Source organism: Peromyscus californicus, unplaced genomic scaffold, assembly GCF_007827085.1.
Source record: "Peromyscus californicus insignis strain IS unplaced genomic scaffold, ASM782708v3 Scaffold_9__1_contigs__length_137607984, whole genome shotgun sequence".
Classification (NCBI taxonomy): Eukaryota; Metazoa; Chordata; class Mammalia; order Rodentia; family Cricetidae; genus Peromyscus; species Peromyscus californicus.
The window spans coordinates 78451683-78479227 of record NW_026294617.1 but is presented as its reverse complement, the minus strand read 5'-3'; the positions used below and the strand labels follow the sequence as shown (position 1 = coordinate 78479227).

General features: G+C 40.1%; 1 protein-coding gene across 1 annotated transcript in view; it reads left to right on the top strand.

Moving 5' to 3' along the window:
• The window catches only part of Man1a2 (mannosidase alpha class 1A member 2), a 128643-nt gene extending 107163 nt beyond the window's left edge, over positions 1–21480 (top strand). Inside the window, exons 11-13 of the mRNA XM_052730007.1 lie at positions 2718–2890; positions 5648–5763; positions 19155–21480. Coding sequence (XP_052585967.1) covers positions 2718–2890; positions 5648–5763; positions 19155–19287 — 422 coding nt within the window. The 3' untranslated portion in view covers positions 19288–21480. The remainder of the gene's footprint in view (positions 1–2717; positions 2891–5647; positions 5764–19154) is intronic.
• Positions 21481–27545: the final 6065 nt, after the last annotated feature.

Here is a 27545-nt window from a genome sequence, read left to right as displayed (position 1 = left end):
AGGCTCCTATTTTGTTGTCAGTTTTATGTAGCAAGTAGAACCTGCGACCCTCTTTGTCATGGTACCCCCAAAAGCTTACTGTTTGATTGGTGTCTTGTACTTTTATATCTTTCGCTGATTTTAATTGTCTTTATTCTCAACTTAGATCCTTGGATTAGAAAGTACAGCCCTAGTTTTCCTATATTCTCAGCTGATTATTCTGTATTCTGCTGCATTTTCTTATGACTCATTGTAAGTTTTTGGCGACCATATTTTAAAAATTACATCCCTTCCTAGTAATTATTTCTGCTAATTCATAATGTATTCATTGCCTTGGGAGTTGGTTTCACTTTGATTCATTGTTGGAATTAGGATTAAAATTAATTCAAAATTGAATCATCTTAATGTATTTCACCATGTGGTGAACATAGCCAGTTACAGTATTTAGCTGGGTTATGGGAAGCATCACTGAACCTGTTCATGGGATGAGCACGACCTTAGCAGTAGTTTAAGCATGATGTACATATGGGACACTTACATTGATGGTTGATGGGTACATTGTTTCAGTTTATTCTAAACATGATTTGGGAGGCTTGCCCTTTTTCATTCATAACATTTCACAGGAAAATCTATTCTTGTTCTTATATGTTTGTGTGAAGTTATACATGACCACTAATCAAAATAATTTTCAGTGAGAAGCTCACAATGTTAATTCCTTACAGCAATTTCTGTTCTACTTCTGTTTTATCATTATAATTATGGAAGTTATTAGCTAATATAATCTTAAGGTTAACCTTTAAAATCTTCATCTGATCACCTCTTAGTACTAACAAATTTAAAGTTAGCCTACAAAATAACAGCTTTCATTATGGCGTTTTTGCATTTTTGTTTCAGTAAATTCTCCCCCACATATTCTCTTCTTCCGCTACTAGTCTCCTTTCCACTTAAGTATTTCATAGTTATTACCCTCCCTATTAGATCCACATAAATACACATGTATCTTTATCTGTATGTCTGTCTATCTAACTGTATCTATACAGAAACAGATATAAATTCAAAGCTGGGATCTGTACATCAGAGAGAATATGTGTGGTATTTATCTTTCTGAGTCTGGGATTCCTCACTGATACAGTAATTTTCAGATCCATCTATTTTCCTGAGAATTTCATTTTTCTTTAGAGGAAAGAAAAAACACACAAGAAACTAAACCAGTTAACCTGCCCTTGGTTACTTTCATGGTTACTTTCATCTCAGTGCTTATGATGTTGGACTTTTTTTTTTTTTTTTTTTTGGTTTTTCGAGACAGGGTTTCTCTGTGTAGCTTTGCGCCTTTCCTGGATCTCGCGCCGTAGACCAGGCTGGCCTCGAACTCACAGAGATCTGCCTGCCTCTGCCTCCCGAGTGCTGGGATTAAAGGCGTGCGCCACCACCGCCCGGCATGATGTTGGACTTTTAAAAAAATACTTTGGTTTGTTTAGTCTTGACAGTCTCATTATATACCAAGGATGGCCTTGAATTCAGAGTCTGTGCCATATAGTACCAGAAGTTACTAGCAAGAATAGTCAGACAAGAAAGAGAAATGAAACACATGCAGGTTGGAAAGGAAGAAGAAAATTCTCCTGATTTCCACATGGCATGATTATCTGGGTAGAAAACCCTAATGAGAACTGCAGGCGCACACACACAAAACCCTGTTGGATAGAATGAATGAATTTAGTGCAATGACAGGATACAGATCAGTGTGCAAAACTCAGTTCCATTTCTTTACACTAATCACAGTCTGTTGGAGGGAGAACTAGGAAAAGAACCCTGTTTGTGATAACATCAAAATGATAAAAATGGGAGCTAGAGAGAGCTCTGTGGTGCAGATGCCTGCTGTGCAGATTTGAGGGCCGGAGCTCCTAGCACCCACTTAAAAGCCAGGCCTGGGCCTGGGTGTTTCTTTAACCCAACACTGACAAGTAGAGACAGGAGGATAGCTGGGACTTGCTGGCTGCAAGAGACTCTGCTTCAAAAGAACAGAACAGAGTGATACAAGAAGATGCTTAATGCCTTCCTTCCCTTGGCTTCCACATGCCATGTGTGCACGCTCACACTTGTGTGCATGCTCTTCCCTGCCCCCCCACAAGAATAATAATAGTTAATAAAGGATTTAACCAAAGAGAGAAAGATTGTATGCTGAAAATTACAAAATATTGATGAAAATAATTGGAGACACAAATAAAGGAACAGTTAGTATCTGTGTTCATAGAGTGCATGCTATAGTTACCTTTGTGTTTGTTCCCAGGGTACTACTCAGCTCTTGATAGAGTCAGATTTAGCCCCATATTGATGTATTGCTGTATGTTGTTCTGAGAGATACTTCATGCCAGAGCAGTAGAAATAGTTGTGATTCTTTTAAAAGGAAACCAAGTGTGGTTCTTTTGAAACAACTCATTTTGTAAAACAGTAACAATAAAAATAACTAAAGTTACTTCGGGCCAGGGTGTAGCTCAGCTTAGTAGATGAGAGGTTCTGGGTCCCGGGGTATAGCTCAGCTTAGTAAATGAGAGGTTCTGGGTCTTTAACACCAAACAAATAAATAAAAATTAAAACAATCGGAAGCAAAAAAAAAAAAAAAACCTACAAAAGATAAAAGATTACTTCATACTTCTTCCTTGTAGAGACAACAGTAAGTATTCCTTAAAACATACATGTTGTTTAAGTAGCTTTTTTTTTTTTTTTTTGACGTATTACAGCATTAAAACTAGGTCCCGAATCATTCAAGTTTGATGGTGCAGTGGAAGCCGTGGCTGTGCGGCAAGCTGAAAAGTATTACATCCTCCGTCCAGAAGTAATTGAAACCTATTGGTATCTATGGCGATTCACCCACGACCCAAGATACAGGCAGTGGGGCTGGGAAGCAGCACTGGTAAATACACTGATTTATTTCTCCTTTTGTCTAAGCTGATTGGGCAGGGCTGCCCCCTGTACCACATATCCTCATCCCAGTTACTTGATTTCGAGAACCATACATTTTCATTTCTCTGGAGAAGAAACTATTCTCAATTTGTTTCTTGAGTAGTACAAACAAGCCTTAGACTCCTATTTGCTCTGTATTAGTACTTATATAACAGTATACATTCACTATTCTAGTAAGTAACTATAAGGAGTTATTTAAAAGGCAGACTCTCACTATTGTTACAAAATAAGCAGTATTATTTTTTATTATTTCTTTTTAATGTTTAACCACTAAAGAAAAGAAGCATTGTCATATTAACCCAGATTCATAGCCTGGGCAGATGATTCTTGTTCATTTTACCTTGTGTTCTAATAATTCATGTGTGGATCATTAATCTGTTTTTAAAAATAGATTTAAAGACAAAATGTGGTATGCACACATACAAGCAGATTCTGTGTGTGTGTGTGTGTGTGTGTGTGTGTGTGTGTGTGTGTGTGTGTGTGTATTCAGAAGCAGGAATTTGTTATGGTTAGTAAGTAAAGGAAGCGGTCTGTTTACTCTTAAATAGTCAACATTCACACTGAGTATGGTGATGGGTGTTTATAATCCTAACCTTCAGGAGGCTGAGGTAGGAGCTGTCATAAGTATGATACCAGATTGGGCTGCCAAGTGAGCCTGGAGCCTGCCTGGGCTTAAACTGTTCTGATATGGTGACGAGATAGTCTTTAAAACAAACAGAAACATTTATATTATTTGTGTATACCCCATGAGTGTGCATACCTGTGGAGGCCAGAAGAGGTTGTTAGATCCTCTGGAACTGGAATTACAGGTGTTTCTGAGCCCTCTGGTATGGGTGCTGGGAAACAAACCCAGGCCCTGTGCAAGAGCAGCAAATGCTTTGACCTGCTGAGCCATCAAGGCAGCCTGAGGATCTGTTCTTCACATGATCCCTAGGATTAATAGGCCATTTATATTGCTAGATAAAAGCACCAGGCCTCAGGTAGAAGGCTTTAAAACCCAACAACAACTAATAGAGAGCTCTAAAAAGAAATTGGAATGAGGTGGTGGTGGTGCACACCTTTAATCCCAGCACTTGGAAGGCAGAGGCAGGCGGATCTCTGCAAGTTCGATGCCAGTCTGACTGTCCTGGAACTCACTTTGTAGACCAGAGCTGTTACACAGAAAAACCCTGTCTCGAAAAACAAAAGGAGGAAGATGAAGAAGAACTTGGCTTAAGCACTTTTCATTGTTAACTAGTTAACTAGCTTTCTATTAGAAGAGAAGGCCAGATGAATAGAAAAGGTTGTAAGAGTAGGAACAAGAAGCCGCAGCAGCAGTGCTGAGGGAAGGACTGCCTTCATTGCTCAGTAGCTCAGGGTTAGGTAGAGCAGCGAAAGAGCGAGCCTCAAGTGCTCTTAGCTTGCTGAACATTCAGTTCTGCAGTGGGAGTGACACATTTGCACCAGCAAGACAGTCATTGGGTTTGACTTAAAAGTAGAGTTGTGAATAGGTTGTTTTTGATTTAATATGTTGGATTTATGCATGTTCAAGCTCACAAAAAGAAACATACAGTAAGCATTTTAAATTCCAGTCAGGTATTAGAACACAGTAGTTAAGAGAGAGCAAATGCTCAGCTCAGTTTCTCCATCTGAAAAGTAGAGCTGTTAACCTCCTAGGATTATGAAATTTAAATGCTAGTGCATATGAAGCTCTTGAATGGCCTTCGGCAGATTGTTAGCTCTAAATAGTTGCCATTATCTAGGCATGTAGGTGTACACTTCCTGCTACTTCTCACCACCTATGGTACCTAACTAATGAGACTGTGGGAATACAATGTCAGAATAGAGTATGGTTACAATAAATATCTCTTATTACCATTAAATCATACATTTTTAGGATGTTGTGAGTTTTTGTTCTTGGAAATGATCACACTGAAATTCATTGTGTGTTTGTGTATATGTGTGTACTCATGCATGTGTATGTGGAGTTCAGAATACAATCTCATGTTCCTCTTGTGCCTTCCACCTTTTAAATAGGGTCTCTCATTGGCCTAAGACTTCATCAAGTAGGCTAGTCTGCCCAGTCAGGTTAGGAAGCTCCAGGGATTCACCTTTATTGCCTATGTTCTTAACCATTGCTGGAATTACAGGCGCACACCATTGCACACTCTGCTTTTTACATGGATTCTGAGGAGCTGAACTCAAGTCCTCACTTTTCAAGACAGTTACTTTATGAGCCATTTCCTCTACCCCTAATTACAGACTTACTCCTGTCTTGATGTGTGCCAGACAGCTCCCTAATTCAGAAAGAACAGGTCAAATTCGACGTTTAAGTTAGGAAAATGTAAGCTTATTATAGAGAGATTATTGGTGTTAGACAGGGAAAGACATCTCAGGACAAGCTTGTTTTTCCAGTATGAGAACATTTCCATTTGATAACACTATGCTTAGGCTTAATATAGTATCAGTTACAAAAATGCCAATTTTCCTACAGATTTATATGAGTGTTTGTTTTTCTTTTTGTTACAGACAGGGTCTCACTATGTAACCCTAGCTGTCCTAGAACTCACTTTGCAGACCAGGCTGGCTTTGAACTTACAGAGATCCGTCTATCTGCTTCCCAAGTGCTGGGATTAAAGGCCATTATGCCCATCCTTTTTATGAACTTTTGAATGCAGTCTTTCAACTTGTCCACAGAATTAATTGTCTTCTCTGCTCTCCTTCACAGGCTATTGAAAAGTATTGCCGAGTCAGTGGTGGGTTTTCCGGAGTCAAGGATGTGTATTCCCTCACTCCTACGCATGATGACGTGCAGCAGAGCTTCTTTCTCGCTGAAACATTAAAGTAAGCATACACTCAGAGTGTTTTAAGTAAGCTTATTTAAAAACTGTTCCTATTACTAAGGCAATATATAATGTTGTCATACAGGTATATAATGGGTGATGTTTAAATCAAATTAGTTGTATCATTCAACTCAAATAATTAGTTCTTTCTGAAATGTAGTGTTATCTATAATCACCCTTTCTGCAGTAGCGCACCAGAACCTCTTTCTCCCCATGTGACTGTAACAGTGCTCACTGGTCCTGTCCCTTCCCGTCTCTCCGGGCTCTGGTTGTGCTATCTACCCCTATTCAGTCATCCTTTTTACCTTCTACCTAGGAGTGAGATCATACAGTTACTTGTTTTCCTGTGCCTGGCATCTTTCCCTAGACATAAGTTTTAGATCCACCCAGGCTAATAAAAATGACAAAATTTCATCATTTTTAATGGATGAATAATATTCCATTTGTAGATTATATGCCACATTTTCTTTATTCATTAACATTTTTGTAGAGTAATGTTGCTGTATGATTGCTAAATAATTAGTATGACTATATGTTACAAGTACAAGAGTTTTATTACAAGAGTTTTATGTAGTTGGGTTGGGAAATATTAAGCTGTTGTGGTCATGCAAACCTCTAATCCTAAAACTCTGGAGATAAGATATAACAGGGTTTTTCTTTTGGGCCACCAACCAGCTCCCAAACCATAACCTGGAGACTTCCTATTAGTTATGCATGCTTGGCCTAGCTTAGGCTTGTTTCTGGCTAGCTCTCTTTAACTTAAACTAACCTGTTTCTCTTTATCTACCTTTTGCCTCCTCAGGACTTTTTATCTTTTCTTTCCTTCTATATATCTTACTTTCATTGCTTCTCATGTCTAACTGGTAGCTGCCTGGATTCTGGCTCCAGGTGTGTTCTTCTCCTTCTCCCTTGTTCTCTCCTTCTTCTCTCTTCTCTCCTTTCTCCTATTTATTCTCTCTGCCTGCCAGCCCCGCCTACCCCTCTTCTGCCTAGCTATTAGCCATTCAGCTTTTTGCTAGACCAATCAGGTGCCTTAGTCAGGCAAGGTAAAACAAATGCAACACATCTTTTCATAATTAAATAGAGCAAAAACAATTGTAACACATCTTTACATCGTTAACAAAGGCAGCAAAAACAAATATAACACATCTTTGCCTAGTTAAAATAATATTCCACAACAGCAAGACCCAAACATTGCCAACCCTGGGTCATCCTGAGCTATATACATATGTATATAGCAAGACTCTGTCTCAAAAAAATAATAGTAAATCAGGGGAAGGGATAGTTAGTGCCTTTAAATAAGTTATTTTGTTTCTGCTCTTTGATATACTTTATAATCACCTAGAAAACTTCTTATAGCATATGATACAATGGCCTATAGCTACAAAATTTTAGTAGGCTGAGGTAGAGCCAGGCAGTATGATGGTCATCTTTGGACCCAGCCGAGTTCAGAGTACATCTCTTAGGATGATCATATATGTTTCAGTGGTACTAAATGATAATGTAGCCACCACCAGCCATTCTCCCCATAAGGTTCTGTACAAAGATACATGGAAAGGAAAAATGGGGAAGGAAAAAAGACAGTTTGGAGTATATACTCAAAAACCCAGGTGGAGCTCTGTAAATAGGCCTGGGAGGAAGATGGAGACATTAATTACATATGTATGCTTTCTTAAAAGCATGCAAAGCAAGTATCTCTTCATCTCACCAATAACTTAATTTCATGTTTATGTTTCCTGTATCTTACACATGGGTGACTTATTAATACATCATTTGCCTAGCAAATGTTTACTGCCCAGTACCACTCAGATCACTTGGGAATGTAGCAGCAACGCAAAGGACAAGTATACTGCTGCACTCTGATACAAATAAAGTTCATTTACGTCTGCCCAGCTGGATATCTCACTCTGACATGAATATTGTTCATTTATGTCTGGTACGTTACAGCTGAAAAGTACACACATCTCAAAGCGAGTTATCCTACAGATCCATATTAAGTTTTTCTTTTATGAATATGTCGTAATGTTTTTCAATGTCTTTTAGCTTCTAAATTAGTGCTGTTCCTGCTTTTCCTTTTAATATATCAGTATGCTGTGTGCTTCTGTTTTCTTGCTGCTTCATTTTACTCCTTTCCACAACCACAACTGACCCTGTTCCAGACCCTGATTGTTGTGGAGATAGTTTACAACATCTGCCCTGGTCCCGAGTTTCCCACCTCTAGGCCTTCCTTGTTGTCGTGTCCTATGTGGTTAGGCTTGCGTCTGTATCAAGTAGTTTTAAGAGCACTGGACCATAAGACAGAGTGACAGCTTCAGTTATTCAGTGCTACATCCTACTAAATGAACATGTCACAGGAAGGTTCTGTGCTTTACATGTAAAGCTGGGGAATTTGACACAGGTTGTGGTAGAGGTTCCCCTTCTCTTCCTCCCCAGCTCCTACATACTACACACACACACACACACACACACACACACACACACACACACACACACACACAATTCATTTGTTCATACTTTGTTGAGAGCCATTAAAATAAATGACTGTAGAAGACTAGTGAGGTAATAGAGGGTAAGGACAACTTCTGTCAACACATGTTTAAAAGACAGAGCAGAGCAGCAGAGAAAGCTGAGTGCTTGTATCGGGGAGTTAACTTGAACAAGCTGATAAACTGGTAAATGCTGGCTTTGAAAACTGGAATTTGAGAGTGGGAGTGGGAATGTTTATGTGGAAATATTAGACTCTTTTTTTGTTCTGTTTTTTGAGACAGGGTTTCTCTGTGTAGCCCTGGCTGTCCTGGAACTCACTTTGTAGACCAGGCTGGCCTCAAACTCAAAGAGATCCGCCTGCCTCTGCTTCCAGAGTGCTGGGATTAAAGGTGTGCACCACCACCGCCCAGTGAATATTAGACTCTTCTTTCCATCCTGCTTCATCTCTGTCCTCTGAAATGGAAGGAGATTCTTATGAGAGGAACTTCAACTATGGAGGCTGTGGTCTTTGAGGTAACAGGCACTGTTAAAAGTACATAAATGGGCGGTGGTGGTGCATGCCTTTAATCCCAGCACTCAGGAGGCAAAGCCAGACAGATCTCTGTGAGTTCAAGGCCAGCCTGGTCTACAGAGCAAGATCCAGGACAGGCACCAAAACTACACAGAGAAACCCTGTCTCAAAAAAAACAAAACAAACAAACAAAAAAGTACATAGATGACTGAAAGACTTCCTTTGGGGAAGTTCATTAGATTAGATCACAGAAAAAAAGAAAATCTTGATATCGACACATGAGATTCCTCGTCAAGACAAATAACCATGTCCTTACCCACTGCCCAGTGGCAAAGTCCTAGTGAATACCAACCTGTCTGCTGCTTCCTATCAGCTTTTCAGTGCCTTGCTTTCCAGTGTTAATTAGCAGCTCTGGCTTAGGAATATTTGTCTTCTGTAAGATTTGTCGTGTGTGTGTGTGTGTGTGTGTGTGTGTGCGCGCGCGCGCACGCGCTATGTGATTAAGAGGGTAATTCACCCAGATTGATTTACATAAGCTTAAGGGATTTCTTCAAGATTAAATGTATAGAATGCTCCTATATAAAATAGGTAGATAGTATCACCCTTCCAGTTCCTCTAATTGCAAGAAAGAGCTACAGGTTTTTGGGTAAGGGCTTTTGTGTCTGAGTTTAGTAAAGTGGTAGCCGATAAAAAGTCTCTAAGCTGAAAGAACCAAGTGCTAGAAGCAGCTCTCTCTACAACCCTCCCACTGTTGATAAATTTATCCCCTTTGAATTCTCTATGGTTTCAGGCCTTTGTATCACCTACTTGCATCAACCAATTCCTCTTAAAAACTTTGGGAATATTTTCTACCTGACTTTAGTGTCTACACCTCTGCCTTCGCATATTTTAGTGAGTTAGGCTTTCATTGACTCTCAGCTCAGTTAACAAATTTGCTGTGTTGTGTCTATAAGTCTCAATGTCTAAAAGTCAGCCTGTTTTAAATAAATTCACCAGGATAAGTCGTTTAACTTTTTTCTATCGGTTAAGAGTACAGGTTACAAAGCTAAATGGAAGTTATTGGGAAATCCTGGGGATGAGAACTTCAGCATTTCAACCCTTTAAATTGTTACTCCTTGCGGGACCATTGCTTCCCCTTCTTTGCTCTTGAATTCGATTTGCACTCTGTTTGTTTTTAACATCTAAACCATCAAAGCATAGAAAAGATAGAGACTATGAACCACTTCATCCAACAAGTGCTTACTGTTAAGTGCCTGATCTGTGTTGGCTGTTGTTTCTGTAGATCAGTGTGTATAAGTGCCATGGAGAGGAATCTGTAGTAGTTGACATCCTGAAACACTCCACTCTACCCTAACTTAAAGTTGCTGTTTTGATAGCCTGCTTGTGAAGACATGCCATGGGTGTCGTCTGTATTCCCCTTCACTTGCTCCCCTGCCTCTGCTTGTCTCCATTGTAGTGTCCCTTCATAATACAGATGTGTGTGTTTTATCTGCTTCTACCAGCAGAATTAAGGGTAACAACCAAGGATCTCCTTAATTCCTCTGTTCTAACATTTACCATATGGCACTCAGTAAATGAGTGTTGAGTCTGTTCAGTAAGTCTTTGCTCATTATGTGAGGTAGGAGTCGAATGGTCGAATGTTTGCATCTCTAACCACTTACATAATATTTTTAAAGATTTATTTATTTTTATTTTATGTGCATTGGAGTTTTGCCTGAGTGTATGTCTGTGTGAAGGTTTTGGATCCCTTGGAACTGGAGTTAAAGACAGTTGTGAACTGCCATCTGGGTACTGGGAATTGAACCTGGGTCCTCTGGAAGAGCAGCCAATGGTCTTAACCACTGAGCCATCTCTCCAGCCCCCACTTGCATAATATTTAATTGTGTGATTTTACTTTTTATGATATGAAAATATGATATATATTTTCCAAATATACTTTTACATTATCTGATTGTTCTATGCCCAGTTTTAAGTTGTTTCATACCCCCTTTTTTTTACCCTACTTTTCTCTATAGTACCTGACTTCTAACATAACATAGGTTTCTTTTTTGTTATTTTGTTTTATTTGTTTGTTTTTCAAGGCAGGGTTTCTTTGTGTACCCTTGGCTGTCCTAGAACTTGCTCTGTAACCAGGCTGGTCTCGAACTCAAAAAGATTCTGCCTCTGCCTCCCAAGAGCTGGGATTTAAGACACTCATATGCCACTGCACCCAGTTTATAACATAATTTTCTAAACATTATCAAAGTAGAATATAAATTCCCTGGAGTAGATAAGATTTTTTGATATTTTGTTTATTGTTTTATCTTCATATAATAAGGCTTGCACATATAAGTTTTAATATGTAATAGATTCCAGATAATGACTTGAGTCACCTGACTCCCAGGGGAACAGCTGAAAACAACAGCAGTTATTTTTATAAGGTATAAGGTCTTATAAAGTAGTGTCATTAAGAAGACAATAGCCAGCCAGGCGGTGGTGGCGCACGCCTTCAATCCCAGCACTCGGGAGGCAGAGGCAGGCGGATCTCTGTGAGTTCGAGGCCAGGCTGGTCTACAGAGCGAGATCCAAGACAGGCACCAAAACTACATTGAGAAACCCTGTCTCGAAACGAGAGGGAGGGGAGGGGGAGGGGGGAGGGGGGGAGAGGAGAGAAAAGACAGTAGCCGTGTCCTTCCCTGGCTGTGGCTTAGGGTAGATTTGGAACCAGTGCTAGCAGTGACTGATAATCAGTAGAGGAACTGACAGAAGTGGAGCCCACTTTGAAAACCAGAGATTCAGAGCTGTGGGGCTGTTTTCAGTAGAGCTAAAGGTTCAGGTGAGCTGAAGAAGGAACAGTGAAATAATAGACCTCTTGTTAGAAGTTGCACATGTAGGAGACTTGCAGAAGTGCCTCTCAAGCTGGAGCATGAATCTAAGTTGCCTCAGGATTCATCGCCAGGGCTTCTTACTAATAGGTCTAGAGTGGAGCTTAAGAGTATGCACTGCTTGCAAGTTCACAGGCATTCTCACAGCTGCTGGTCTGTAGGGATCACTTTGAGAACCACTGACGCCCATGCTCTGTAACACATTGGTGCAAGCAATTAAGAATCAAGAAACTGGCTGCTGACAGAGCAGCTGCCACACCATGATGTCAGGTGGCAAAACCATTGCTTAACTGCTGTATCCGTGTAGGTTAGTCTCTTGAGTACTGGAAGCGTGGTTTGCAGTCTTTAATCCTTCTAGCGCATGCCACAGTGCAGTCCAAGTGTTAGATATTGGCACTTTCAAAATTACTCACTTCAAAATACCGAGCAGTCTCTTTTGCTACAGTAGAGGGAGCTGTAACACAAATTGTACTAGGTGGCAACAACAAAATTTTAGCCTTTCCATTTTTGTCAGTCTTTATTGAAGTATCTTAAGTGAGTGGTTCATTGGCATTTTATCAGATTCATTAGACTGGATAACTACTACCCCGTTAAATGTAGTTGTGTTCTGTGTAATGATGTTTTGGTCAGTGATGGACCACATATTGCACATCAGTCCCATGAAATTCTATCGTCTACTGACTGCCTTAGTTTATCATTTTAGCCATCTTAGTTTGTATCCATACTCCGTATTGTTCACACACCAGGGAAGCACCTGACAATGCATTTCTCCAAACCCAGCCCCAAGGGTATGTGACACCTGAGTGTAGAGAATACATCTCCACCTTGGTTTTGCAGTCACTTCTATCCACACCCAAACTGCTCTACTTTCTGTCTCTGTACATCACCCTTTTTAGAAACTAATTAGTTTGAATCATATGGTTTGGAGTATTTTTTATTTGGCACTTTATCAGAATGGTTCATGTTACAGTTATCAGCAATTCATTCCTTTATGGTGGCGCTATTTAGTATTCTGCTAGGGTATGAACATTTTGTTTATCCCTTTACTTCTGATGGGCTATTAGATGATTTTGAAATGAATAAAGGAAAAATGATTGTTCACCACTTGATTACAGTAATGTGTTTGCACTTATCTTTTTAATTTAAAAATTTGTCCATAAACTAATTTTATGTAATATGCTGTTATCAATCAGTCATCAAATTGTTTACTATTATTAAATAAAATTTGAAGTGGTTTTAATGTAAGTGCTAGGGTAGTGAAAGAAAGAAACTGAAATATTGCTAACTGGTATATACGGTGTTAACAGGTAGCATAAAATAGAAGAAATAAGTTGTCTAAAATGAGGGCCAGCTTGAGAAACTACCTAGGAATAGAAGAAAACTTCCTCCGCTTGATAAAGAGCACATATGAGAAGAACAGTTACCATCATACTGAAAAGGCATTTGGTTCTCCCAAGGTCAATAACAAACAAAAACATCTGCGCTTTTCCTTTTCTGTTTAGCACTGTACTGGAGAGTCTAGTCAATGCTGTCAGGCAAGAAGAAGAAACAAACAAACAAACAAAGACATCCAGACTAGAAAGGAAGAAGTAAGACTATTTTAAAGAGAGAATGTGATAATCCATATAGAAAATCCTACATATCTTACCAAAGAATAACTAAAACTAATGAATGAATTTAGCAGGGTTGCAGATACAGGCTCAATATGCACAAATTAATTGTATATATTAGCAGTGAGCCATAAGAAGTTAAAAATAGCATGAAGATGTAGAATATGTATATGCAAATCTTGGTAAAATATTAAAGAGCTACACACTGAAAATTAGTCATTGTTGAAATAAATGTTCAAGGCCTAAATAAATGTTTAAGTTTCTGGAAGCATGATATTAATTCTCCCCAAATTTAATGCGTTGATTATATGAAACTCTACTCAAAATTTTAGTAGTCTTTTTTTTCTTTTTCTGTAGAAATTGACATACTGTTTCTGATTACAAAGGATCTGGAATAACCAAGACAAGTTTGAGAAAGAATAAAGTGTAACAGTACGTTTTTGTTGGGACCACCAGCACAAAAATAACGACTTGTAGACTTATTACTAGTTATGAAAGCTTGGCCTTAGCTTAGGCTTTTCCCCAGCTAGCTCTTATAACATAAATTAACCTGTTTCTATTAATCTATGTTCTACCATGTGGCTGTTACCTCTTCTTGGTATGGCACATCCAACTTACTCTGAGTTTGCTGGTGAATTCATCCACCTAAATTCCTCCTCCCAGTTTCTCTCTCTCTCTCTCTCTGTCCAGAAGTCCCACCTATTCTCTCCTGCCTAGCTATTGGTCATGTATATCTTTATTAAATCAATCAGAAGGTGTCTTAGGCAGAGACACATCTTTACAGTGTAAACAAATATTCCACAACATTTCCCCCCTTTTGCATTTGGCAAATTCTTAGAAAATACTTTGTATTATCCATCCTATCTTAGTGGGTCCAAAATTTTATACCCAAACCACTTTCTATCATAACTTGTATTACCATCTAAAAATACCTTTTTTTACACCTTAAAACATCTTCTTAGATAAACAACTTAAGCTTTTATGCCTCTCAGCCTTATAAATTTTATATCTCTTTTGTATGTTTCTTTTCTGAATTTAGTAACAAGGAACTGTAACTATCTAGTCTTCAACCCCATCAAAGACCCAAGAAGGATAAAGTATTACCTGAGTAAACAGGAAGTACAGAGCAAACAACTTCCAAAATTATAGAAATGATAGAAACAGCTGGCTACCTGGATGGTCACCCAAGGTTCCTCTGCAATGTTGGGTCATCTATCTTCAGCCTACAGCTCTAGAATATCTGACAGACTTTTCTGTAAAGCAAGAATTTTGAAAGACTGGCCTACCTTGTCCTGGAAAAGTTCAGTAGTTGCCTTCTTTTGTGTCCTGTTTATCAAAATTGAACAGCATACTGTCAGCAGTCAAGACAAGGACAGTTTCTTGTCCAGTGGCTAGCTTTGCCATATTGAAAGCAAACTACATATGGAGGTTCTTCAGTGCCTGTCATCCTTTTTTGAAGTAAATTGGTGCTGCCAGGAACAGATGTGTCTCACTATCATGAAAAGCCTTATGTTATTAAAACATCTTAAATGCCATATTCTATAGGTCCCTGAAGTGTTTGAAGACCACCTATTTATCTGAAATATATCTCTGTGTAATCTTGAAAACATACCTAACATTACCACCAGTTTGATTGTTATAGATGACTAACTACTAACCTGCATTTCTTAATTATCCTAAATGGTTTATAGTAATAGCTTTTAAGGACTAGAGCTATACATTAAATTTTTAAATGTGCTGCATAGGTACAGTACCTTAAACAAGAGTAGACACATATATACACTATAACTAAAATAACCTTAAATTTGTATTAATATACAAAAATATCTTAAACAAGAGTAGAATCATGTATAGAGTATGTTCTAACAAAAATAACCTTAAATTTGTATCAGTATAATTCCCCTTTTTTCTTTTCAAACAGAGATCCTTGAATCCAATCTATCTTGCTTAATTTCTTCCCTTACCATGACCAGTAACAATTTACAACAAACTCTCCTAAGTGATGAATTAACATCCATAACCCACCGAATGACCAAATACCACCCACCCCACCTCTCGGGAATGTGAACATCCTGTTCTCTAGACTGTTTCCTGTTGTTTGGGGATGATAACATCTTTAGGGACCCTGAGAAAAAAGAGATAATGGTCGAGTCCTGGGAGAGCTAGCTGTATTCTTTTTTGTTTGGTCTCTGTATGATGGGGAAGTGTAGAGCTTATCTGAATTCCTGGCTGGAGTAGTCTGTGAGGCTGGGCTATCTCAACTAGCAGCTTTGAAGTTGTTCTGGATGCAGAATTTTGAGGAAACTGCAACAGAGGCATTTTGAGAGTCTGGATCTCCTGGGTTACTTGTTTTTATTGTCTGGTCCTTTTTTTTTTTTCTGAAAACACAAATTTTTAAAGGTAACATATATCTGCATTAACACAAGTATGGAATGTGCAGCATGTACAAGTCAGCTAAAGATGATTTTCTGTTTTATGTTTGAGCAGGTAAAAAGTATCTGTCAACTTTATAAGTCCATTTGGACTACATAACCAAACTGTAATATAAATCTCTATCCATGCCTTATGAAAGTCCTGAGGATTCTGTAGCCAACAAGATTTATCGTATCTCATCCAGTCTCAGAGCTGTTCCCGTGCAGAGGGATCAGCTTATATGTCACCTGTCTTGCAGTTTTTCTTCTTCAAGTCTGCAGCCAAGATTTTCAGGTCTCCCCCAATCAAATCTGCTCTTTATTAATTTTGAAGAAATCCATAGCTTTTTGTTTCTTGTGAAAGCAAAAGCAGAACCACTTCCTTAATGCAACATATTTTCTGACTTCCATTTTGAAGTTAAGACATTCTTAAAATACTTAGGTTGGTTTAATTTAGCATTTTCCATAATCCAGTGTCTCTCAGCAGCTATTGTTTTTTGTTCATCAGCATTTAAAAATTTCAAAGTCAACAAAGCACCATATAGGATCCAGACACCCTGTGTATTTCTCATCTTTATGTGTCATTCCTTTTATATTATTTTACTCTCTTTTTAATGACTTTTATTATTTTATCTTCTTTTTTTCTTTAACACCTAAGCGTATTTAAAATATTATATCTGTTTAGAGGTTTTCTCAGTCTGTACCTGACTTTTTGTGCATCTGTGGTCTTCTCTGACTGTGTGAGCCAAACCTTAAACTGCTCGGCTACCACCTCCTGGCTCTGGAGTCTGGCTCCACTCCTATCAGTCCCCTGAGAGCCTAGCCTCATGCTGATGGTACCACTGGGAGCCCCATTTACCACCCCAGCTCTAGGAACTTTCTGAGCCCGTTTTCCGGAGTCCCCAAATGAAAAGGCCCAGGTGGCAACCGCAGGAGTGCCGGCTAGTGTGACCCTCAGTTCCTGTGGTCCTTCCTCGCCTTGGAGAACCAAATGTAGCAAACTTTCTTGTACTATATTTGGATCGCCAGCCCCCAAATAATGACTTGGAGACTTTTATTAATTATGAAATCTTGGCCTTAACTTAGGCTTGTTTTCAACTAGCTCTTATAACTTAATTAATCCATATTTCTTAATCTGCATTCTGCTGTGTGGCTCTACCTTGTCTCTGTACTGCACCTCCTGCTGTCTGAGTTGCTGACAAAATGTGCACCTAGATTTCTCCTCCCAGTTTTTCTCTCTCTCTGCCCGGAAGTCACACCTATTCCTTCCTGCCTAGCTATTGGCCATTTATCCCTTTATTAAAACCAATCAGAAGGTACCTTAGGCAGAGACACATCTTCACAGTGTAAACAAATATTCTGCAACATAGAAGCCTTCATAACTTACTTGAAGACATTAAAGCTGCAGTGTTCAAAATAGTGGATATCAGTGTATTCTATAGATTCATTGATGTGCAAAATAGAGAATTCATGGAAGGCACTGTGCTTAGATGGAGACCTGATTTTCACAAAGGCAGAGTCATGATAAAGGGTGGTATTGATTATAGATTGCGCTGAAACATTTGAATTTCTTAATTCATATACATTAATGAATTTATAATGGGTCAAGACCTAAATTTAAAGCCTTAAAAATGCACTTTAAAAAGAAAACACTGAGAAAAAAATATTTGTAACCTGAAGTTAGGCAGAGATTCCTTAGATAAGACAGCAGAAGCAAAATCCATTAAACCAGTCTCAAAATGGAAAGCAGTTATTCTTGGAAAGATACTGTTAAGAGAGTAAAGAAAAAGCTGGGTATAGTGGTGCCTTTAATCTCAACACTTGGGAGACAGAGCCAGGCAGAGGTATTAGAGAGACCCTGTCTCAAAAAAAAGGAGGGTGGGGGTAAAGAAAAGGCACATACAAGGATAATAATCTTTAAAAAGCAAGTGATTGATCACGGACGGCTGTCTGTAACGTATGAGAAATTCTGGGAACTTAGCAAGAGAGGAGCCATTCCAGTTAAAAATTAGGTGCAATTTTTAAATAGGTGTCTCACCAGAGATGTCAAGATAACGAAGCACGTGATGAAACGATGCTCTACCTTTGCAACCATCTCCAGATGACCTTCTTCTTGCATGTCTAGTCCAACTCTCCCTTTGCTTTCACTTGTAATGCTGCCCCAGGGTCATGGTAGCACACACTGGGACTACACAGTCTCCATATGGAAAGCAGACTGTGCAGAGTCCCCTGCTGTGTCAACCAGGTATGGTGCAGTGCGGCTTCTCTGTTGGCAGCCTGGTGAGGAAGTCAGTCAAGTGGGTCTGGAGATGTAGGACAGAGTGAGGGAGGAAGTCCTGTCCTCTGCGTTCCAGCTTCTCAGTGCTAAGGGCACTGTCATCCCCTTTACCCGCACTGGTCTTGCTCTCATCCAGAGCTGTAACAGCAGCCAGAAGAGATAGTAATGTACTTAAAAAAAACCTTCCCTGGGGTTTTGTAAAGTGGTGCTAGTCAGTAACATCAAGAAGCAGATCTCAGGTTTTCTTACTGTGTGGTGTGTGTGTGTCCATCTGTCTGTCTGTGTTGTTTATGGTGCTAGAAATGGAACCCAAGGCTTTGCTCGTGCTAGGCAGGTGCTATATAACTGAGATATACCCCCAACCCCTTACTCTATAGATTTTTATGTACACTTTGATGATCTTTAATAGAATTCAGACTGGAATTTTCCTGATTATATTAAAGGTAAGAATCATTGTGGTACACCAGGTGGTGGTGGCGCTCACCTTTAATCACAGCACTTGGGAGGCAGTGACAGACGGATCTCTGTGAGTTCGAGGCCAGCCTGCTCTATAGAGCTAGTTTCAGGAAACCAGGGCTACACAGAGAAACCCTGTCTCGTAAAACAAAAAAAAGAAAAGAAGAAAGAATGATTGTGGTTATTTATTCCTGTTTGGTATCCAAGTGACTCCGGTGGCATAATTTCAAAGTTGATGTATCTACAAGTGAAAAGTCTTGCAGGGGAGAGTTTCATCTGGCATGGTGACGTAGAGGTCCAAGTTTTCAAAAGCCGCCTCTCCAGAAATTTCTGTAGTGGGACCTTTGGCTACTAATCACGGTCTTTATAAATACACAATGCTTCAGAGACTTATTTAATAGTTTCTCATACCAAGAGCTGTAAAGTTATTACAACTACTTGTTGTCCTCAGTATTTGCTAATAAATGTGAATCTTTAAGTCTCCTATGATTCTCTGAGTCACCAAAACTTAGAATTGATATTATGTGTGCTTCTTGAAAGAACATCTGAAAATTATGAAGTGGTTTATCTTATGCTGTTCTTATAGCTTTGTTATTTCATGGGCTTTGGACAAGTGTGTGAATTTTTTTAAGAAACTTTTATCTCAGCAGTCTAACTGTGCATCTTCATCAGAACCGCTCAGAGGCAGGTACTGGCTCTCTCTGCAGTCCCCAGTGAGCCCACTTGACTTGTTGTTAACTTCTGACTGACTGTCACTTCTTCCTCTTGTTTCCAGATACTTGTACCTGCTGTTCTCTGGGGATGACCTTCTACCTTTAGACCACTGGGTGTTTAACACAGAGGCTCACCCTCTGCCGGTGTTACGTTTAGCCAACACCACTCTTTCAGGTAATCCTGCTGTTCGATGAACACAGTTCCAGAAGGACCATTCTTACCTGTGTTTTGTTTACATGGACCACTACAGAAATTTCTGGAGAGGCGGCTTTTGAAAACTTGGACCTCTACGTCACCATGCCAGATGAAACTCTCCCCTGCAAGACTTTTCACTTGTAGATACATCAACTTTGAAATTATTCCATTTTATACCTGACCAAAACATGCTCTGGTACATGTAGGACAGAAGCCTGATATGGTTTGACTCTTGACGAAATGGCCACATGAGAAACAATGTCTTATTCTGTATGGTTAGTGCAAGCCAATACCATAGAACACCTTCCAGGAGTTGGAGATGGCTTTTGGAACCCAATTATATGTTTGTTTCCTCCCTCAGTGGAGCAGCTTTCAAATCAAATATTCCACATTGCTTAACCCCCCTTCCTCCACTTTAATAATGGGACAAACTGAAGTGAACAAGAACAGGGGAACAGTGTAACTCCATTGGTAGGAAGAAGACTTGGAGAAGAAACAGATACCTGTCACTGTCTGAATTTTCAAGCTCCTCATTGGATTTTTACCAGACTGGTAACCATTTCATTCCCAACCTAGTTCACTGAAATCTGTTTAGATTTAGTTTTTCTCTGGGGGACATGATCTCATGAAGAATACTTTACAAGTCTTTTGTCTCCATATGGTATCCTGAAACTGGTATTTATCATAACTGCTGCTTATGAGCCCAAGTGTGGGAGTGTGCATGTAGCTCATGCTAGTGTTGGTAGCATGCAGAAGGTGGGGAGAGTGCCGGTTTGTTGCCTTGAAACCTGTTCTAGAGAAATCCTTGATTTTGTTGGTAGGAAATTATTCTTCTGAACCAGCAAGTCTTATCAAGCAAAGATACCTGCTTTAATCTCATAACGCAGTTAGTAGAGTTGTTCACCTTACAATTTCATGGGGCTTGGCAAAATTCACTATACTGCTATGCAGCTCTGCATTTGCTAGAACAAGCTGAATTGCTTTCACAACTTACTAAAGCAAAAGCAAAACATGTCAGCGTCCCTCGAGCAAGGGTCGGATCCCTTACTTAATTACCTCACACGTGTGAGCTGCTCACAAAGATTTTATGTTTTAAGTTTCTCCAAGAATATTATATATCCAAAGAATAGACTAGCTTCAAAATAATTTCCAGTGGCAAATGTGTGATATAATTAATCATACTCACTAAAACTGGCATCAACCTAAGGGACTTATGGATATTGTGTTGATTTTTTTGTTGTTATTGCTCTATATTTTGGCAAAAAAGTAAAATTTTATCAAGAACTCTAAGGTAAATAGTAATGCTTATAAATTTTTTGTCCCTTGAATTTCTATGACAATACAAGACACTTTTCCTTCCTTTTCATTAGTACAGACATCATTTATTGATGATAATAAAACTTGAGAACACTATAATATTTACTCTGAATTTGAATATTTGATGTAACAGTTTGTTCATGAGCTCTGCTTTGGAATTCTGGAAGCGTATTTCCTTAGTTGGTAGCTTTTCTTTTTAGCCCTCTACTAGCATATAGCAGATTTAAATTGTGGAAAAAGTCAATATAATCAGACATATAAGGGTGACCAACTTACACCATAAATCATCTAATCCTCAGAGTTCAGCCAGTGCTTCATAAGCTTGCCACCTCACACTTGTTCAGTATTCATAGAAAACAACATGTAGAGAGCGAGTTCTAGCACATTTCAAAATTGTAATATCTTTTACTACTTGAAATTTTTTAAATGTAAATGAGAAAGGTAGATGGCTATTACTTTAGAAGAGAAAGAGAAGGTTTTGGTTCTCAAAAGGGAAAAAAAAATGAGCCTTCTAAAAACAGCACAAGCTCACTCACAAGTCAAGATGAAGTGAAAAGCTGGAGGTGGCCGAGACCAGAGCAGTAAGCAGGGAACGAGCCATCTTTTCACTTTGTCCACACCAGTGCAGTGAAGGCACCATCTTGGTTCCCAGGAATTCTCAGAGGAGACAGAGTGGCACCCCCACCCCCACCCGTGCTCTTGTCAGTCACGTGATCTGAGAGCATAAGAGAGAAGGCATGGGTGTGAGCAGGGCTTGGTTTACACGAAGATCTTAAGACTGTCATTTTAACACCCTGACTGTGATGAGAACTCGGGCTTACAATGATGCTTTTTCTTCCCTGAATACCAAAGGCATTAAAGTCAGGTGTAAATGACTTGCCAGTGTCATGTTGTATTTTGTTAATAGATTTTTTTTTCCAAAATCTACCACTATTCCATATTTTGCTTACTTTCTTGCTTACTTTTTAAGCGTGTGTCTTCTTCCATCCTTCATACGGTTGGCATTTTGTAGACCTCAGTACTCAGGCTCCATACTTATTGTGTTTATAAAATCGGAAAAGAACCCAGAAATGCTTACTAACTGGTGCCTCTTCAAAGAGCTGATGCCTCATCTCGTGCTTTGGGCACAGTTGTGCAGAATAGATAATACATACAAGTGGGGGTTGTTGAACACACTCTACCTTTCATATTTATTGCTCATTTTAGAATCACATCTTTGGTTCAAACCAGATTTTTAGAAAATTAATGAGCCAATATGAAGTTCTTAAAGCTAAGAATGAGCCCTTCACCAACCAAGAGGTCTCAGTTCAGACAAGTCCCTAGCTGGAAGTTCTTTCTTCCGGGTGGGCTGTGCATTTGTGCTCCTCTGATACCCACCTCTTCCTATCTTTTAACTGGTGTGTATGTGTAAAAGAAAGCCTGAGTGTTGAAGGGATGCACTATTTTTGCAGAATACTGACCCTGATGTCCTCAAGGGCACCAGGGATTCCTTTGGCAGGTTTTAAACAAGCAGTTGGAAATCCTGATCCTCAGCTTCTCCTCTTTTCTACTCTTCATCGCCAAGGTCTTTGTCAAACTCGGAATTGGTTGATAAAGGTTGTGCTTGCCCTACTCCTTATGATGCAGTCTCCGTGTGAGTCGGAGTCTGAATGAGCGCATGCGTGAGAGAGTGAGTGAGCAACAGCGATGGAACATTGCACATGCGCCAGGCCTGGCGCCATTCAAGCCTTAGAACACATCATGTGATTCCAACGGCATTTTCTGTATGAGAGTGGTTCATACCATTTTAAATGTTTTCCAAAATGAATCGTGTTAGAAAATTCTTAATTTTATATTTCATTTAAATTAAAGAGAAAGATAAAAGGTTTATAATATATTTTAAACACTGTTACTATATAAATAATACTAACAACTATAATTGTAGTTAATAACTAAAGTCTCTTGGAAATGTCAAAGAAATATTTGATTTCTGATGCATCTTTGACTAAAATATTTACTTTAGAAATAAAAACATTCTTATTTTGTTATATCACTTTAATTACATGATTAAAGTCAATATTTTGTAGACATGTGCGTTATTTTATATTTAAAAAAAATTGTTCCCTAATTCATGGGTATACCTTGCAGTTGTAAATTGTCTTTTCTCTAGTATACTTCCTACTAATGGTAGCACCTATATTTCTTACATATAAAGAAAAAAATACTAAAATGTCTCAAATGCCAGTTTAACTAGAGTCTAAGAGTTGTAGCTTCAGGTTCCTCCTTTTCTCTGGGTTCTTTCCCCTGGAATTGGCCGGCCAGCTCCTGTCTCATCTACTCTGCATAGCTGTGTATATATACAGTTAGACACAGACCCAGAATCCTGTCTGCTCGCTGTAGGCAGCTGATGACTGCTTTAGGCCACACAGCTTGCCTGCAGAGGATGGAAGGAATCACATCTGACTGTTTTGATTCACTCATCGTGGTTTAGGGACCCTGGAAAGCATGCTTTGTTCCTCAGCTCATCCAAATCCTCACAGAGATGGTCTTCTCGCTCTACATATCAGTGAGTTTTCCTGTAAACAGCCAGATGGTAAGTGTTTTAAGGTCTGCACACCATGTAGCTCTCTTATTACTCACATCTGCTGTTACAGCTATAGATAGGATGCAAATAAATGGGTAGGCTGCGATGCAATAAACCTTCATTTGAAAAGCCAGATGGAGGTCTGGATTTGGCCTGTATGCCACCGCTGCTGACCCCATCCCCCGGTTTATTTTGTATAAGACTCTCTAACCTTTAACCTGCATCTTTTCTCGGTTTTCTATTTGCATAATCCACTTTAAAGCAGAAAGAAGTATGTATGTATAATTGTATGTATCTGTGTTACCTAAAGCTGTATATTTTGTTATCTTGAAAGTAGATCTATTTTTCAGGGTCTCTTTGTCTTTAGGATAATGTGATTGTCGTGAAAGAGGCAGGATGGAAGGGTTAGGCTTTCCGCGCCTGTCTTCCTCTTGTCATTCAATGTCCTAATTCCAGACTGTGTGTCATCAAAATACTACTTTCTAACTTTACCTGCTGACTGACCCTTGGACCAAGACCCTGGGATGTAGGGATTTATTCTCTCTGTTCTCTTAGAGCTTTCAGACGAGAACATAATAGAATTCTGGATCTTGGTGCTGCAGAAAACAGTCTTGAAAACTAGACAACACAAATGTGTTATGTGCCCAGTTCACCCTTGGCACTGCTGCTGCTAGTCTGTAGGGTACTTACACTGTCACCCCTAGAACAGCTTAGTCCGAGTGCAGATAGGTACCGAGAGACATGCCCCCTTCTTCCTTCTTTTCGTGACTCTCCACAATACCTTCACAAGTATGTTAGTACGCATCATTTTCTAATCAAAGCATCCTTCACCTTCAGCTTTCTACTGGCCCTGATGAACAGATGAGTCAGCCACTGGAGGGCTCATGAAACTGAAAGTCATGCAGTGTCTTGCTAGCACATACGCTGCTGCAGTGTGACAGTCCTGACAGGCAGTACACTTTCCATGTTGTTTTTCAGGCGCTTCACTATTTTTGGAAATGAAACCTGTATTCAGAATGAAGGGACAGAGAGAGCTCTTGTCTCGGCATGAATGAATTGCCTTTCTAGGCCCTGCCTACTCAGAGGTCACTTCCGCTTTGTGTGCATGTAAGCTTTGGTACTCCACATCAGAGCACACATGCAGAGGAACATGTGAGGCAGACACATGTGAGGCAGACATCTTGCAATAACTTGTAGCTACAGAATTCTGCATATCGCACACCAGAAAACCATGAAAAGCGGAGCTCTTTATTGACGGAAACTTACAAGTTCATTTTTGCTGGGTTAACTAACTACAGTATCCCTAAGTACAATTGTTGGTTTGGAAGTTGAAATGCCATTCTTTACCCTCACTGGCCTCAAATTCACTGATGATTTTTCCCTGAACTAATAAGTGGGTAAGTATAACCTGTGTTGTTACCCACTGGCTGCTCCTGAACTCGTTTCCAGTCATGTCCTCCATAATGTGATTTTTTTTATATAAATCAAAGGTAATATTGTATATTGGAGATCAAATAAAGATGTTCTTTAAGTGAAAAGTCTCTCTCTCTCTCTCTCTTTTTTTTTCTCTTTTACCCAATGGCAACAAACAATTCAGTTTCTTCCTGTGTGTAGAAGAGCAACTTTGGCTTTATTCACAAGAACTGGGAGTCCTGTTTCCAATGTTCAAAGCATTTCTTTTGGCTCCACCCATTTTCACATTTCTTTTTTTTTTCTTTTTTTTTAAAGATTTATTTATTCATTATGTATACAGATTATGCCTGCATGTATGTCTGCAGGCCAGAAGAGGGCATCAGATCTCATTACAGATGGTTGTGAGCCACCATGTGGGTGCTGGGAATTGAACTCAGGTCCTCTGGAAGAGCAGCCAGTGCTCTTAACCTCTGAGCCATCTCTCCAGCCCCCATTTTCACATTTCTTAATCCTACAACAAGACAAAGAGCTGAGAGAATAATTTTTATACACTGATTTGAGGAAAAACTCTAGAGCTGTATTTCAACCTTCATGTCCCTTGTGCATGTTCTCGCCCAGAACAGCCTGAAGTTGCTAAAGCAACAATTTTGGACACGTAACCTTTACATACAAACTTTTGGGTGGGCACGTTTTCATTTCTCATGGGTGTGTATAGATCTAGAGAGAAAACTGCTGAGTTGTGGTTCGGTTATGCAGAGCTTGTTTGTCTGCCGTTGCCACAGTCTTGAGGTGACTGCTTTCCTCTTCTTACGAGCTCTGTGGGAAGGTGGAAGTACTGGCTGTTCCCCCCACTTCCTTCTGCCGGGAAGCTGAGACCATTGTAAACCTCTCTTAAAGTTTAGATTGTGCGTTTGGACATGCACATGCGGTAGTGACATGGGAGGTCAGAGGACACTGGGAGTGGTTTCCTTCCACCACGCGGCTCTCCAAGATGGAACCCGGGTTGTGGGGTTAGTGGGGTTAGTGGGAAGTGCCTTGACCAGCTGAGCCTTCTCGTCAGTGGTTTAAGTCCGCTTCCTAATCACTGACAGTTATGCCTTTCTTCAGTTGAGCTTTGCATGTACTCTGCTCGTTTCAGCTCCTGCTAAGTTGTGAGTTCTGAATGCACTCTATTTGCTGTTCTTACGATGTTGATGTGCCCTCTGTTTCAGGGTCTCCTTGAAGTGCAGAAAACTTTAGTGTTGATGAAGTACAATATCAGTGTGGTCTCTGATGGATTGTGTTCTCTTGTCTAATTCAGTGTCACCAAGAGTTTTCATCTGTTGTCCATTCTGAGTTCATCTTTGCATGTATGGTAAAGACCTGCTGGCGTTATTCTTCTGTGGACATCCAGTGTCCTGGTACTGTCGGTTGAAGAGCAGCCTTTTCCTGTGGCATTGCTCTGGCACCTTTGTGAAATGGCAGTTGATGGCTGCTATAAGGTTTTATTTCTAGGCTGATCTTGTCCCGCTGCCACGTCCTCTCTAATCTAGGGCTGCACTGCGGGGGTGTTGGTGGGTAGCTGGACCTGTTCTTCAGCCAGCCGTGAGATTTGCACCTCTTCAGTGGAATTTGCACCCTTCTGTTAGCAGGCACTGTTCCATGCATTTGAGAGTGGACTGATTGTAACTGGCATCTCATGAGATACACGGCAGGGACAGGGACAGCTTTAAGTCACTAAGTCTTTTTTTCTGAAAACAGGTTCTTCATGTATCCTTTTGTATTTTATAATTTTTAATAAAACAAAAAAAACTGGTTAAATTGTTATTGGAACAACTGGATTCTGATGTTGTCAGATCTCCCCCATCCAAGGAAATTGTTTTTATTTTTTGTTTGTTTTGTCTGCTCTTGCTTTTTGTCTAATGACTTGCTGAATGAGTTCTGTCTCGCCCCCAAAGTGTTCAACAACAATGTCTGCTCACTTTTCCTGGATCTCTGTTGAGCTTGGATTCTTGGGAGTCAGCCCTGTGTCGGGTTGCTCAGTGGTTTGCCAGTGTCTGCCAGAGGCAGCTCTAACACACACACAGTGCAGCCATACATGTTGAGCATTACTTTAGCCTAGCCATTCTCCTGTTTTCTGCCTGTAGCCAAGGCTTCTCGCATAGGTGGGAATGTAGCCAGGGCTTCCCCTGCTCTCTCCTGAATCTGTGCTCCACCTTGGTCCTCCCTCAGTACATCCAACCTTCCAAACCACCAGGGCCGTGTGACCAGGCGCACCACAGCTGCCTCACTCCACAGAGCTCACTGGTGTGCTGTCTGTCAGCCAATCCACTGTTTGCCCAACCGGAACCAAGACTTCAGGTTACCTGTATCGGCTTTTCCTGTTCATTTGCTATTGACATTGGATTTTCTTCTCTCTTCCTTCTTCCCTCTCCTTTCTCCTCCCCTCCTCATACCCACCCACCCTGCACTCCACCCCTGGGATCAGACCCAGGGCCTTGCACCTGCCACACAAGTGCACTCCTGAGTTTGTTAAGAAGCAGTGCCTGGGTGCAGAGCCTTTCTAGGCTGTCCTTAGATCCAGCCCTCCCCCACTGCTGCTGTGGGGGGAGGGGAACTCCCATGGGCTCAGCTGTCATGGCCTCATTGTTCATCCCAAGGCTCATAGTTTTCCCTAAACAAATAGTTACTAATGTTTCATATCTGTAGTCAGTCTCTAGAATCTTAAAATGGTTGTTTGATTTTGTTCTTTCTTTAAATTGCCTTTCACAGAGCTTTCCTTGATTTCCTTACCTGAGGGATCTCCCACCCTGTGCATCTGTCCTTGCCTGTAGCTCCCACTGTTCATCACATGCTGTCTTGTCCAGCATCGACTTATGGGTACATCTTCACCTGGTCCACCACAGTGTCAGCTGCTTCCTGACTGGGTCTGCGAGGCATCATTTTAGTCCAGATATTTATGGGTCCAGACTCTTCGTACCAGAC